At 37.9% G+C, this 16054-nt stretch overlaps 1 protein-coding gene across 1 annotated transcript in view; it reads left to right on the top strand.

Moving 5' to 3' along the window:
• Positions 1 to 16054, top strand: part of ADGRV1 (adhesion G protein-coupled receptor V1) — a 302349-nt gene that overhangs the window by 222685 nt on the left and 63610 nt on the right. The window contains exons 86-87 of the mRNA XM_030969486.1: positions 4023 to 4139; positions 11229 to 11407. Of these exons, the coding sequence (XP_030825346.1) occupies positions 4023 to 4139; positions 11229 to 11407 (296 nt within the window). The remainder of the gene's footprint in view (positions 1 to 4022; positions 4140 to 11228; positions 11408 to 16054) is intronic.

Genomic DNA, 16054 nt, shown 5'->3' with positions numbered 1-16054 from the left:
AAAAGTCCCTCTTGTTAATTTGTGGAGACTGCTCCACAAGAAAATAGTTCTCTTGTGGTTTCTAATTTTCATGAATTAGAAGCCGCCCAGAAAATCTGCAATCATGAAGTTGCTCCCATTTTCACGTTTTTTCCCACAGCTGTGTTTGTGGGCCTTGTCAAGTTATGAAGTACTATTTTAAGGATGAGCTCTTCATAAGCAAAGATTCTCTTTATCTATCTCTGAGATCATCTTCATCTCTGTGAACAGAGATCTTCTTCTCTCCCTTGGAGGTGCAGGGTTTTCATTATTCTTCTCACTTTCTGTTCAAACTTTTCAAATTCACAGCTATTTCAACAATGCTTGCTTCAGCACAGGTTTGAACAATCCATCCCCCCATATTTCTTCAATGAGTTACAGGGAAAAAAGAGTCTGATGTGTCAATTACATTCTTCTCCATAGCTTTACAAAAGGATTTCAGCCCCAAGATCAAGGTATCTCCTCATTTCTCCCATCTGGGACTTGACTTCCTCTTCACTGACCTCGGTGTCTTCATGTTGTTCTTCTACATACCTGCGCTTCCTCCTTTTCTTTCACTCGGGGGAGGATTGAAGTTAATACCTCACCTGGGGCCTGCAGATGGTTACCGAATCCTGGCTGTGCTCAGCAGCTTTCGGCTGGAACTGCAGCTCAGCTGGGGAGGGTGGCTAGGATCTTAGCAGCCAGGCCAGAACTCAGCAGCAGCACACCAGGGCTGATGGCTTCTCCTCCTCCTGCCCAGTGGTTGCAGGTGAACCCTAACAGTGGCAGAATCTTGGCTGAGCCAGCCTCGCCCTGGCTGCTCTGGGGGCCCAGAGGACCCCAGCTCGGCCTGGATCAGCAGCAAGATGTTTGGAGACAGCTGTGGCCCAGCATGGCCTTGGCCCCAAGGCCTCCCCTCTGCCTGCCTGACAGCCGATGGCGCCCAGGGGGCTCCCCAGGAAGGCTGAACCCCTGCGGCAGGGCCTGCCTGGCCTGGCTGAGACAGGGGCCAGGCCAGCCTTGTCGCCTGCCTCTAGACTGGAAGGGAAAGAGACGCTCCTGGGCTTTTTTTCATCTTTAACATGTATCTTCACAGAAGCATGTACAGTTTTCTTCGTGGTTTAACAGATTGCCAATTCTTGAAATTAATTACTGATTGATCTTTTTGTCAGGCATGGAGGAAACTGTTAGCAGCTTCTCTTAGAAAGTCACTTCCATGAATGCCTCCAATATAAAACCACCACAACTAATCACCTTGATGAGAATGAGGAAGAAGCATAATGTTATCATTTCAGCATAGAACTAAATGTCAGTATATAAAGATTGAAAAGGGCTATTTAAACTGTAAATTCTCTGTAAAAAGGGCTCCGGACAGTTGGTGTTATAGTGAGCATATATTTATAAGATCCAGGAGTGTACAATTTGTCCCAATAGATGGCACATATTTTTGTTATTAAAGTAATATGTTCCTTGTTATAAAAGGTTGCAGCCTACAGTTAATATCTGAGTGAGGCACAGAAGACATGGGGCAATTAGTCCAAGGAACATTTTATTGGGAAGGCATATTATTGGTTTGCAGGGTTTTTTGTGTTATAAACCAACTGTTATTTGTAGCTTCCAACCAAGATACAAGATAACAAGTCTATGAAAACTTTATATTTCACCTTTATTTTTTTTCCCTAAAATACTCTAAGGCCACTAAGTACAGTGAATTCTTAGCTGAGTGATTACTCCAGCCATATTGCTGTCTTGTTCCTTTAAGAAAAGTCAGTTTCTGTCAAAGACATGCATTTTTAGAACATATTTGGACTCTTTGCATTGTTTTAATTGGAAAACTGTTGATATAGTGATACACTCCTCTTTTTTAATATGCAAAACCTTATTTTTCTTGAATAACAGGAGAGTGTTAGGAATTATAGTTTCTTGGTTATAAATGCAAAATGCTTTTAAGCCAACATTCTGTCGAAAAGGTTAAAAATAATATTTCCAGAACTCCATCAGTCTGCTTTTGTGTTTGCATCCCCTATTTGACTCTAGACTGGCAGTCTGTCCTTGACATATACACAAGCCTTCAGAGAGCAAAAGGTTATAAAGCCTTTCTACCCTTTGTTGTGAGATGCTTGTTGTCAGTAGAAGCATTTGCTCAAGTCTTAGGCAAATTACTACTGGTAGTGTTTGAGAGAGCTGGTGCTGTGGGGTTGTTTCCACAAACACTTCTTGTTTATCCCTCATGGGTGGCAGCTATTGCAGATATATTTCAGTTGTGCGTAACCCACTCCAGATGATGGGATTCTTTCAGCAGTGTCAGAATTTGGCAAAGACCAGTCATTATTAATCTGTGTGTTAACCTTTTAATAGCTGAATGGTTCTATGGCCATGATCAGATGCCAGTTCTCAGCAGAAGCTGATAAATACCACATAAAATATTGAACATGTGTTTTTTTTTCTTTAGATTTTGAAATGCTTTTCATAATTATTTTTAGTCTACTTGTTCCCCAGTTGCTCATTGTTGTTCTTCAATTTCATGATAAGGTAACATTATACTGTCTTTATAAGGGTACTTTTATGATAAAGAGACAGTGTAAGGGTTACTCAGTACCATATGAGTATTTTGTTGCAAATACAGTGTCCACATGTATCCAAATCACTTAATATGCTTTAACTTTCTTACCTATCCCATCTCCTGATTTTATGTACATCAAATCTGTCTCCAGGACCCATTACTTTCTGTTACTAACAAGTCAATGGGCTGTTGGTGAAAAAAGTAGTACTTTTTGTCAGGCAAAGAGAAAATGGTCAGTTTAGTGGATGAGTAGAACCTTTCTTTATGTGAACACTTTAAGTCTTTTATGAATTTTGCTTGAAGAGCCATTTCTTCTGTAAAGAAATTTACAGAAGACAGAGCTTAAGGTTTCTGAGTTGTGTTTTAATTTAAAATGCTCTCAAATTGTCTAACTGCATTCACTGCAGTCAGAGTTGGAATACCTTTGTTCCTTACACTATGCATTGGCTACTTATCCAGTCGACATATAGTCCTTTGACATTTGGCATATTTGTGGAAAAAACCCAAATTGTAACTGCCTTGCATATGTGAAAACCTGGTATGGTATTAGACAAAGGAATAATTGCTTCCTCCCGTTTGTCCAGTATTGCTATCTTAGGGGCTCAGGTATAATATTCCTGTAAGTCTGATGGCCTGAAGACAGCAAATGCCTCGAGTTTGTTTGTTTACTTGATAAAATATCTGGATTTATTCAAATCAGAAGATAACATCTCTCTTAGTCTTATACAGGCAAATCTGCACCCCAATTGCAAAACCTGTGTCTAATGTTGTATGGGAACAATTTTAAGCAATAAATATTTAGTCTGTCTGTAGTCTGGTCATATAAGGGTGCAGTGTGTGGAGAGGGCACTGCCTGAACATTCTCACACCATTTAAGGAGTGAGAATGCACCACCTGAGACTGTCACTGCTGGGACTGGGGTCCCTTCGCAGCAGGCAGCTCCAGATGGCCCCAGGATGCCTCTCCTCACTCTTTACCACACATACCCTCTCTCTCAGGTGTGCTTCCTCATTCTTCAAGCTTGACCCTTGGTTCCCCATAGCAGAGTCTCAGCTGTCAGATTTCTAAAAAAAAAGTAATTTAAGAGTGGTACAGCACCTGCTAGCTGGCAGAGCATGGGAAATTAAAAAGCCCTAGACTTCAGATAAACATTAGCTAGCAACAACAAAAACATCCATGCAGTATCAATATTCTTTTCTATTCCAGCCAAAAATATATCTAGATGTAAAATCACAGCTTGTCAACTAAGGCTTCAGCAAATCCAACTGCTTTAGAGGTTGACAGTGTTTAAGCATAACTTCTTTTGGGTGAATATTAAATGTCCGAGATATCTTTCCTGAGTCTCTGAAATAGTAATTTAGTGTATGTTTCACTTCCAAACTATTTTTCCCGTTATTGTTAATATTAACTTATTTCTGTTTAATTCCAATATGCATGTATTCTTTTTTTCCCCCATCAGGTTTCATTTCTGGCCTCTGCTTACATGAGCCAGCATATCTCAGAGGAAAGCTGCTTTGCCCTCGCATCTGTTACCCATTACCTTTACCTCTGCCAGTTCAGCTGGATGCTTATTCAGGTTGGTTTCTTAGTCCTTTTTATCATTTCCCCAAAACACCTGTAAAAGTAACTGATAGTTAGACTGTATTTCTATTATATTTTAGTGCATACCTATACATATCTGTATATCTATATATCAGAGAGATATAGAGCACTGAAATTCAGTACTACTAGAAGGTCAAAACTTCAGATGACTTTTATTAAATCTGCAGTGACACAATTCCAAGGGTAAATATACGAACACTATAAAGACTTTTACCACTAATTTCCATTACAACTATTTATTCTTAGAACAATGAAGAATTGTCTCAAAGCAAGGAAGAATTTTTTTCCTTACTCTTAACAGTTTTTCTAAATATCTCTTATTTGGTCTTTTGAAGCAGTCTCTTACAAGTGAAGTTTAAGTGTAAACTACACTGTAATTTGTTGAGTCAGTGGCATTTTAGTCATTAAACTTGTATAACATGACAAACATACCTTCACAAATTTGCATTAAAATACAGAATATATGTATTCATAATTATTGCCAGAATTTTTATAGAATCATAGAATCATTTAGGAGAAGCCTTCTAGGGTCATTAAGTCCAACTGTTAACTGAGTACTGCCAAGTCCACAACTAAACCATGTCCCCACATCCTTTTGTGTAGGCTAAACACCCCCAGCTTCCTCAGCCATTCCTCATCAGTCTACTACTCCAGACTAGTCACGCCTGTGTTGCTCATTTGATATATTATAGAACAGTAAATGGTGGAAAAAATAATTGAACTAACATGGAACTCCATGAGCAATCAAATTAGTTATGGAAAATTACTAACTGAAAGTTAGTCAAAGTGACAAGCTGTGGGGTTATTAGAAAAAATACATTATTGTGCCCTCCTTTAGAAATGTATATTTACCACCAGTATTTGAATTGATTTATTTTTCTGTTATTTTAAGAGGACTTGTCCCAAGCACATATGTTATACCATACAGCTTTATATATGCAGCTCCATATCTTACCATACAAATCCTCCAATATGCAAGCTGTCAGACCAAACCAAGAATTGCAAATTAGGCTGCGTCTAATACAAGTTCCTCTCCCAGTAATATTCATGTAATATGTGGTGTTTTCCTGGAATATGTCAGGCTCATATTCATTGAGAACCCTAGCGGCCTCTCCAACAGCTCACCTGTGCTCATTAGCCTTAGTAAGTCACATGTAGATGGCCTCAAAAGGGAAACTTGTTTGCTTGGCAAATGATGTTCTGGTAGGTTAACTGCTCTAAATTATTTTGTAAACTGTAAATTATATTCTTCACAGTTGCTCATTCACTTTATTCCTAAATTGTTTCAGAGCTCTCCCCCATTTGCTAATTGGGACAAAGTAAGATTTTTCTTTTTTGCTGGGATGCCTCAAGCTTTGGCAATTCAGTGTTTGACAGTATTTAATTCTATGTGTTTTACATGGCATTAAGTTGCAAAAATTACTTGTAATGGCAATCAGAAAATTTGACTGTTAACAGTTGGTCATTTTTATGTCTGTAGTTGAAATTCAGTGTTATTTTTGTTTAGTAGACTTTGGTCAAATCCTAAGAACTTGCGTAATACATTGCATTTAGTGGAGCCTCAGGCTTGTGTTAAACATGAAGACTCTTCATGGAAATCTGACCGGACGAAAGTGCTTAAGAGGGAATCCATCAGCCTGCTGAGTGATGAGCTGCCAGGAGTAAAACTCAGAATGAAGATGATTCTCCTTTTTGTGGTGCAGGCCTTCAGCTGAGAATAATTCCTGAATTTTGAAAGACTCAAAAGGAAAGAAATAATCTGAAATATAGATCAACCCAGTCCTCACCTACAGTTTGCTCGTCTTGGCTGGGAATAGGTCTTGGATTTATATATCTCATTATAGAGTGAGTAAGCTATATCAGGGCACAGGAATGAGTGCTGGGGACATCTCTGTGCTTGAATTGGTGACAACTCTAGAAAAGCTTGTGGATCCAAGGGGAAACCAGATTGGTTTAGGAAGTCTGGATGCTACTTCTGTTTGAACAGCAGTCTTAAAAGTCTGGGAAATTTATGTTTGTACTTCTCAGCATAGTATACTTTATATACATGATTTGAAAAGCAGAATGAATAATACATTTATACTTAAATGGGACTTAAATACTTATGTCTGAAAAAGAACAAAAATACAGGAGAAGATTCTGTGTCCTTTGTGCAGTCACTGCATTTGTGAGGCTGCATATCATAGTGCATATGTTTGATCATTGACTTAGGTCATACAAATCCACTAGTGGCTGCCTTGATCACAAGATACAGAAATGGGTGAATGTGATAATCAAGTACAAGCACCATGCAGGTATGTAAAACTGAAACATCCACAAAATCCAGGCAATTTTAAGTGATCAAAAGGTGGTGGAGCGTCATTTCCAGGCAACAAAACTAAAGAAAACACAGATTTAACAGTACAGTTGGACATTCACAGGTTTATTTCTGGGGTCTAGATCAAAGATCTTCACTTTCTAGACTCCAGGATAACTTCCTTACATTTTTTTGTAATTTTTCCATCTTCTGCATAGTGTTAGGTATAGTAATTATGCTTAATATTTTGTCTTACGTCAATACTCTTTACAAAACAATTTATGTATAGCTTCATGTTTTAATTCTTGTTCTGTTTTTAGCTTCTTGTATTTGTAGACATATTCAATATCTGTATTTCTGCTACAAATGTAACTACTATTCAGATATTGACTGAAATGTAAGAATGGAAAGGATCTCAGAAGTCACCTTCAGCATCAGGATAAAGATTCCATCAAATCATCCTTGCTTGTTTGTTTGTTCCTCTCTCTTTTTTATTGTATAGTCTTGTTTCTTGCTCTTTATGGGGAGAAATCAGAGCCAGCTGATAGCATTACCCAATTTTTAAAAAGATGAAGCTTTCTTAACTGCAGAAGAAAAGGAGTAGGCAAAATGCAAATGGCTCTTTATGGGCTTGAAATACTTGCCGTATGTTAACATCAGACACCCAGAAGTCTTCATCCTGACAAGTGTCCCTTTGTACAGCTGAAGAGCATAAACCTGTATTTTCAAATGGATTTATCTTAGGAGCACGCACTAAAAGTGTCTTTCATCATGACAATGAAAATGAGTTTCTTCTTGTAGTATTTTATAACATGCTGCAAAAAGTAAGTTGCAGAAAAAAAATCAGAAGCTGTTATTAAAAAAAAATCTATCATTTTCACTTGCCAATTCTGACACAGAGTAAAATTATGGAAAAATATGATTCTTTGTGCTTTCTTGACCTATTGCTAGAGTGAAGTAAATCAACAGTGAAAGTGTCAATTCAACAAGCAAACCAGAATGAAAATCATAAACTTGGTAGCACCCATACCTGAATCTTTCTCCTACATCAATTTAATGGCACTTTAAATTTTCTATAAATTTCTATAAATTTGTGTCAGACTTGTAAGATGTCCATTGATCTTAAAGTAGTTTTGATGCTTTTTTATTTTAAGAATAAAAAAATAGACTGCTTTTTAGACTGCTTAACAGCTTCAAAAAAGGAATTATATAAAAATACAATTATTATAAAATGACACCTCCAACTATTTGTAAAAAAAAGAAAGGAAAATAGAAGTTTTCCTACTGAATTGGAAATTATTTTATTTAAAGTATTTTGCACCTGTTGTTCGCCAGCTATCTGCAGATTATCACAGGTGGTGGGGCACTGGAATAGGTTGCCCAGGTTGCCAAGTTGTGGCTACTTCATCCCTGGAAGTGTTCAAGGGCAGAGATGAGACTTTGAGCGACTTTGTTGTCCTCGTTTAGGGCTCGTATTCTCCAGTTTAGTGATCCCACTGAATCCATGCACTGCTCTCTTGCTCCCAGCCTCCCCCACCCCGTCTACCCTGCAAAGATTATAGGTTAAGAGCAATGTGCTGGAAACAGCAATAAGATAAGGGAACAAACAGTACAGCCACACCGACAGAGGGTACAAGAAAGAGGTGAACGATTCACACAGAAACAGCCCCACCCAACTGCTCCCTCGACCACATTACACTGACCCAGAGCAAACCCTTTCTCCCCAGAAGAGTTTCTTCCCCCAGCCCCCAGCAGTGATGGGAGGTGATATAGGATAACCTCTGGGTCCTAGCCATTGCTACTGCAAAAATTAACCCTGTTCTGGCTGGTAACAGGACACTGGTCCAGTGGAAAATGTCCTATGGTGGGAGATGGGGAACTAGGTAGCCCGTTCCAACACAAAAAATTCTAAAATTCTGTGATTATCACTAAAGATAAATCAATGAATAATTAAACAATTAAATAAATGTGTCCCAGGTTTGAGAATTAATTTCCATTAATTGCTTCATTTTAAAAGAAAAAAACCTTCACTGAAGTTCACATTATCTCATTAGAGTGTTATGTGAATAAACAATTATTTTGCTTTCTATATCAGAACAAATTACAAGTTGCCCATTTGTTCTTCCACCTGAGCAGCTGGAAAACGGACTGTACATTTGAAGCATAAAAGGGGTTGAATAAAAGAACTAGTAATTATCAAAATACAAATGTGACTGTGCAGAAAATGTGGATATTCCAACCTCACTTACACCTTTACAGCAGCTGTGGTATTAAGTGTTATGCTGTGATAAATGAAGTGAGATAACTAAATATGGCTAACCAAACACAGAACAAGGACATAACATATGACTTCATAGAAAGCAATTTCAGTTGGTGACTGAGAACAATGTCCACCAGATTGTCAGAATTAGTAGAACCAACAGTCCCTGAGTGTAATGGCATATAGAGTTCAAGGATTTTGCTGTCTGGAAGTGCTTTCAGTGAGGCACAGCCTAGCTAGCACTATAAGGGCACGTAATTGAAGTATGTTTACTGACCTGTAGTGACAAACAGAATTTTGAATGAGTTTTCAGTCCCACATAAAAGTGAACAGGACCAAATATTTCCAGAAGCTGTGTTTTTTTTTGTCCAAATACAGTTTTCATCTGTTTAATATTTTCTTCCTATGCATGTTCAGCAATGGAATTAATATTTTTTCTGTGTTCTTTCAACCTACACAGGATAGTTGCAATTATGTGGTGGGATTTACCTGTGATCTTTTAAGGAAAATAAACTTTGCCTTTGTTCATATAGCACCAATCACCAAACAAAAACCAAAAAAGACATAGTAGTTATTATATAATTAATATAATTATATACACTGGATATAGCTATGAAATCTCATTCTCTAAAAAAGGCATTTAAAACAGTTACTAACCTTTTTTAAACAAGTTGCTACCATTCTGTGTGCTTTATTATTAATGGGAGAAAGTATTGCATATTCATACCATATAAATCATAGAAAAAAATCTGAAATGATAGGTAACTAATGAGACCGACAGAAGGAATACAGAAACAAGTAATTAAGCACTTTAATGTGAAAATTAGGTGTTCCCTAACAAAGGGGTAGACACGCCCTTGGCCGGGGGAAATGTGCAAAATTTCCCTCAATAAAATAATAATGTTGCATTGTCTTGTCACAGTATATGGATTTTTACTTATCCTTACAATAGATGGCTGAAAATGAAGCATGTAAATTAACATTATTATATGAAACCCTTGTGTAGGCCATAGAGAGGGATGACTATGCTTGTTTAAGGATTAATGAGTCCCTGAAGGTGCCTGTCCTGTCTCCATTGACTGACAAGACATGCTTAAAGGCACACGCTCAAATTAGATACATCACATGCAAAAAAAGACGAATAATCCCTTATGCACCTAATATAAAAGGCCAGAAATTATAATGTAGCATGTGGACCTGTAAGTGGTATAACATTTGTGAAGTGGAGAAAGGGAAGAAAAATTTATAAAAAAAAATTTTTTTGTGTCTAGCTTAGTTGTTTATTAGGCAGTAGTGTGTAGATGTGCTTTAAAAAATGCTCACATGTGGCAGTGTTTCTACTATGAACATCTTGAAGAAAATTCAAATATCCAAGCTATATATTAAGTATTCTGCTTTACTTGAAGGGTTTCCTTACTCATACTACTACTTCTTTCAAGGGGTTTCAGCTATTCCACTATTTTGATTGATATAAGGTTTTAAACCACATTATGCTGTTTGATGATAAGTTGATCATAAGAAAACACAGACTGTTTTAGAGATGCCTGTGAGTTTACATTCATTTATTTGCAGTTTTTTCTCAAACTGTTATGCATATATTGCACAGAATCATAGAACCGTTGAAGTTTTAGGGGTATTTTGAGGCTGTCTACCTCAAACAGCTAGGGGCAGGTTGCTCAGGACCGTGGTCAGTTTGGTTTTGATTATCTACAGACACATACTCCACGACTGCTCTGGGCATCTTGGCCCAGTGTTTGACCACCCTCACAGTAAGAAAGCTTTTCCTTGAATGCAGATGAAGCTTCTTGTATGTTAATTTGGGCCCATTGCCTCTTGCCCCACTACTGGGCATCACTGAGGAGAGTGTCTCCTTCGTCACTGACTTCTATCAGGTGTTGGTACATATGGATGTGATCCCCCTGAGCATCCTCTTTCCAGGCTGAACAGCCACAGTTCCCTCAGCCTCCCCTCATAGGAGAAGTTTTCCATCCCTTTATCATCCTCATGAACCATTGGTGGACTTGCTCCATGTCTGTATTGTACTGCTGAGCCCAGAACAGGATCACAGAACCATCAAAGGAGCTTAGTGTGTTTCTTGCAAGATTCATACAGCTGAACAATAAGATAAAAATATTAAATACAGATAAGATTTAGAAATACTATATGCCAGTCTTCTATGTGAAGGTATGAATATCTAGAGGAAAAAGTGACTTTTGCCCCCAAAGGCTATTTTTACATTGCAAAAATAGTGTTCTCTACTAAACAGGGCGTCTCTTTCTCTGTTAGTCTAATTCAAAATAGTTATATAAATAAGCATATTGTTTTTATAATGTCTTTTCATTACTTAAGGAAAAAAGTGAGGGCAAAGTATTTTTGTTGAATAGTGTTTATACATATACCTGCACTGGGGCAGAAATATGCTGCATTGTGACCTTCAGAGTAATTCGGTTTTTGGCATAGTTTATAACCAGAAAGTCTACTGATTGTTTTTGTGCTTTTTTCTCCAGGCAGTTAATTTCTGGTATGTCCTTGTGATGAATGATGAGCACACAGAGAGGCGCTATCTGCTTTACTTCCTTTTGAGTTGGGGGCTTCCAGCTTTTGTTGTTATCCTTCTTCTAATTATCCTGAGAGGAATCTACCATCACAGCACAGCGCAGATTTATGGCCTTGTCTACAGTGATCTGTAAGTGTTTCCTTAAAAAAGCATGAACTAGGCATTGTACTGTCTATTTGGGTTTGTATTTAATTTTCTTCCATGTGGAGAGTCATATATAAGCATAGAAAACTGTCATAATTAAAACAATGTATCTTCATAGAACAAGATGTGTTTAAGTGGAGATACATAAATAAATATTTTTGCTCTTTCCTACCATTTTTTTTCCCCTCTGGCTTCTTTGCTGGCAAACTTAATCTGTAATGATAGGTCTTCTAGGATATAAGGATAATATACTTACTGATTTTGGATCACAATTACATTCTTCATGTGCAGAAAATAAACACGTCTTCTTTTTAAAATGAATGTACAAATTCTTTTTATGAAAACAACATATGACATTGCTTTCAGGGTAGACCCACAGCAGAAGAATATTCATCTGTCTTTAATAAAAGAGGAAGATAGAGTGTGCATCATTCCATTATAAGAGAACAAAATTTAGTGGTTTGTTTTTTGTTGCACCAAGAGAATTCCTGTGAGTAGATACTTGAATTTCATACTGATGTTTAAATATATGCAAGTATATATACAGACACACATGTGGCCTTATAAATATTGTTTGTGTATGCAAATCTGTGTGTGAATCTGTACTGTGCATGGTAAGCAGGAATACCTGATTTTGATGTAAATGAGTTACATTGGGTACTACAAGTTCTGTGACCATGTTGGCTGAAGTTTAGTCCTACATTCATAGACATCAACTCAATTCAGAAATATAACTGAGATCCACGACAACAAACCATTGCTGATGTTCATTATGTTCATGTTATATCAAGGAATGCTCCATAGGTGTATACCATGCCATGCACGTCAATATTTCTCACAGAATGTGTCTTTTTCTTCATGGTAAAATGCTTCTTTGTGCAAAGTAAACCCAAGGAATGAGTGTAACATAATCAAATTCTCGAACAGCAGCCAAACTGTTTAGTTGATGGTATCATGTAGTGAAACAGTTTTCCAGCTGTTTTCTTTTGATGTCCATGTCTCATTCTTTAAAAAACAAGGAAAAACCTTACAGTTCTGATAAAATTATTCAGTAGAGGAAAATTACTTAGTCCAACCCATTGCCCAAATTAAATATAAAACTTTTCCAGCATTCTATTACAGTGTGAAAATGCTAGAAATCATCACAAGCTTAGTGAATGTGCAGCTTATTCTATCTCAGTCAACATGAACACTCTAAGAGATATCTGCAAAATTTTTCATAAATAGCATCAATGCTAATTCCTGATTTGAAAAGCACCGTAAGGCTTGCTCTTATTTGTACAAGATGGCTTTGAAAGACAGAACGTAGAAATGGGGACAGATTGAACTACAGCACTTGGTTTGTTTTCTCCAAGCCAGAGTGCAGTGGTGGAAAAAGTGACAAGGACATTTCCAAATCCAAACTCGTTGCATACTGACTTCAGAATCAGCCTCAGAAATGGTTTGAGAACAGTAGTGTGCTGGTAAGAACTTCTCACATATGAGCGCTGTAAGACTGGTTAAAGTTACAGAAGTAGTGGAGCCTGTTATCCTAGCTCTCCCCTAAGCAATCACTCCTTCAGGCAACCCATTTCTGCATTACTGTGGTGTCTGACCAACTGTTTTGTTCTTAACTGGTATGCAGTGGGCTCAATTAATAGCCAACAGCATAGCTGTGTTTGGAGAAGTTAATTTTATACTTGCACTGAACAAAAAATGGGTTCAGCCATGTTGTTTTTTATGCTTCATTGGAAGCATTAGGACAGAGCTTCCCTCCAGATATGACAAACTCTAAACAAAAATGCCTGTGTTTTATACTGTGACTCCCATGTCCATGTCACAGTATAAACCAGTAGTATACTGTTGATTACTTTAATAATTAGCAGTGTTTATATATGGTATGAACAGTTCTCTCTTAGGCATTGTGTATTTTTTTTTTTTTAATACTGGTAAATTTGTCTGTATAAATGCCACCAAGCAGCATTTTTTTTTAAAGTTGGAGTTCAGTGATAAGTGAAAGACCTAACTGACACAGAAGGGCTCTTTCACTCCTCCCTATGCTGATTCCCCTATTGCTCAGATGCAAAGGTTGAAGTCTCTTTGAATAAGCCTGGAAAAGATGCTGATTCTTCACAATTTTAAAGTAGTACAGGGCTCTTTTATAACATCTTTTAGAATTCTGGACCATCTCTTGGGTACAAGTCCAGTGAGTGCAGCATAATTAACCTTTAAACTTGTGTTTGGGAACAAAAGCTGACACTTGTCATTAAACAATTCTGGCTTCTGATCTGAGAAACAGATGAGTTAGGGCAAAGCTTGCAAATAGGTGTGGTTCACGAACTCTCAACAGCACTGAATTTTTCAGGGCTACATGAGCAGTTAGAAAGCTACTTTACTGACAAAGATTTCTATTTTAGCTCTTTTACTTGCATCTTTGTTCTGTAAGTGTTAGAGAGTGACAAGTGACCAGGATGAAACTGGAGAGAGCTAGATTTTATGTAATTATTCAATTTCTCTTTCTTCTTACCTCTCCATTGCGCTATACATCTGTTTGTCAATATCTACAGTTTGAATTTGCCTCCTTATGTTTTCACCATATTAGTGAACTGTGTCTTTGTACTTTAAGAGATTAGAGAAAACACCATTCTGTTTAACTGTGAGATAAAACTTTTCAGAACCTTCATGGAATGATTTTCAGAAATGAGGTCTGGCTGTACCAGAATGCAGCAAATGCTGAACTCTAGAGTTTGGGAATGGCAGTAAGCTTTGGAATTTGATTTTAAGGTGAATTTTGTCTTGTTGTAAACTCATCTGTTCATAAATTTTTCTTTATTTAATAAAAAAATTATTCTGAAAGGTAAGCTTGATCTTTTACTGCTTGGGTATTTTAAATCTCTTACCTACAGTAGCATGGTTTTATCAGCTCAGGAATTACTCTTGTTGCTGCTTTAAGCTTTGAGTCTGACTAGACCTTCTTGAAATCATCTTCACATAAGAAGGACAAAGGACTTTATTTATTAGAGTGTAAGCTAAAACAGTAACCTTTGAAAATGAGAAAATTAGAAATTATTACACTTGACAGAAAAAAAATTTAAAAGTCTATAAGCAAATATCTCGCTGCCCACTGTATCTTTGCAAATGCTGTATTTCATGCATGATTTTTGTCATGCTGTTTCCTATAATTTTTTTTTTTTCAATTGCAACCAACTCTATAATTCCCTCTAGTTCCCAGAAAGTAGGAGTTTTTTTGTTCATATTCTCTCAGAGATCAGTGTTGGCCCAGTCCCATTTAATTATCGTTATTGATGATCTGGATGAGAGCATTGTGTCTATTGTTAGGAAATATGTGAATGATACCAAGTTGCACGGGAGTGTTGATCTGCAGGAGGGTAGCAGTGCTCTGCAGAGGACCTGGACAGGCTGGGTTGATGGGCCAACACCAATGGCATGAGGTTCAACAAGGCCAGGTCCTGGGTCCTGCACTTTGGCTACAACAACCCCATTGAGAGCTACAGGCTGGGAATGGAGTGGCTAGACAGTGCCCAGCAAAAAAAGTGCCTGGGGGTGCTTGTCAATAGCTGGCTGAACATGAGCAAGCTGTGCCCAGGTGGCCCAGAAGGCCAACAGTATCCTGGCCTGGATCAGAAATGTGTGGACAGTAGGACCAGAACAGTGACTGTCCTGCTGTACTGGGCACTGGTGAGGCCACACCTTGAGTGCTGGGTTCAGTTTTGGACCCCTCAATTTAGGAAGGGCATTGAGGTACTTGAGTGTGTTCAGAGAAGGGCAATGGAGCTGGGGAAGGGTCTGGAGCACAAGTCCTGTGAAGAAAGGCTGAGCCTGGAGAAAATGAGTCTCAGCACAGGTCTTATCAACTCCCTGAAAGGAGACTGTAGCCGGGTGGGAGTTAGCCTAGTCTCCCAGACAACCAGGATGAGAGGACGTAGTTTCAAGCTGCACCAGGGGAGGTTCTTCACAGAAAGAGTGACTAGATATTGCAAGGGGCTGTCCAGGGACGTAGTGAAGTCACTTGGAGGTGTTAAAGGAAAGGCTGGGTATGGCACTTAGTGCCATAGTCTAGTTGCTCTGGTGTTTGGTCCTAGGTTGGGCTCAGTGATCTCAGAGCTATTTTCCAACCAAATTAATTCTGTGATTCTGTCTATGTCTTGGCTGTCTTTTGCTTGCTCTTTTCCCTCTGTTAATCTCTCCAGGTTCTAGAAGTGTCTCTCTTCTAGCAGAATCTTGTATTTGCCCAAGGGAGGAATGATCTCCATTGTCAGGAGGATCCCTGTCACACATTCATTTTCCTCTTCAAAATACCATCTGGCAAACAAAGTACAAAAGAAGATATGTGCCATTACAATACTTTATATTTGTACAAATATCCATTCGCTTGGATTTAGATTCATATTTCCTCATAGCAAAAATAGGGTTAAGCTAAATGTTCTTAAATATCTTCTTTGTATCATTGTCATGAAATATCTATGAGAAATAATGGAAAAGATTTTCCAGTGATATTCCTTCTAAAAACCTGAAATACTTCTATGTCCTCTACAGTCCAGCTCAAAGCAGAATTTTTTTTGCAGGAAAATCATTGGATCTGTGATTATGGAGCCACAACTGTGGGATAGGGAGGCTAAGCTAAAGAAGCTA

The sequence above is a fragment of the Camarhynchus parvulus genome, chromosome Z (genome assembly GCF_901933205.1).
Source record: "Camarhynchus parvulus chromosome Z, STF_HiC, whole genome shotgun sequence".
NCBI classification, from domain to species: domain Eukaryota; kingdom Metazoa; phylum Chordata; class Aves; order Passeriformes; family Thraupidae; genus Camarhynchus; species Camarhynchus parvulus.
The sequence above is the reverse complement of the archived record's forward strand: the minus strand, read 5'-3'. Positions and strand labels throughout refer to the sequence as shown.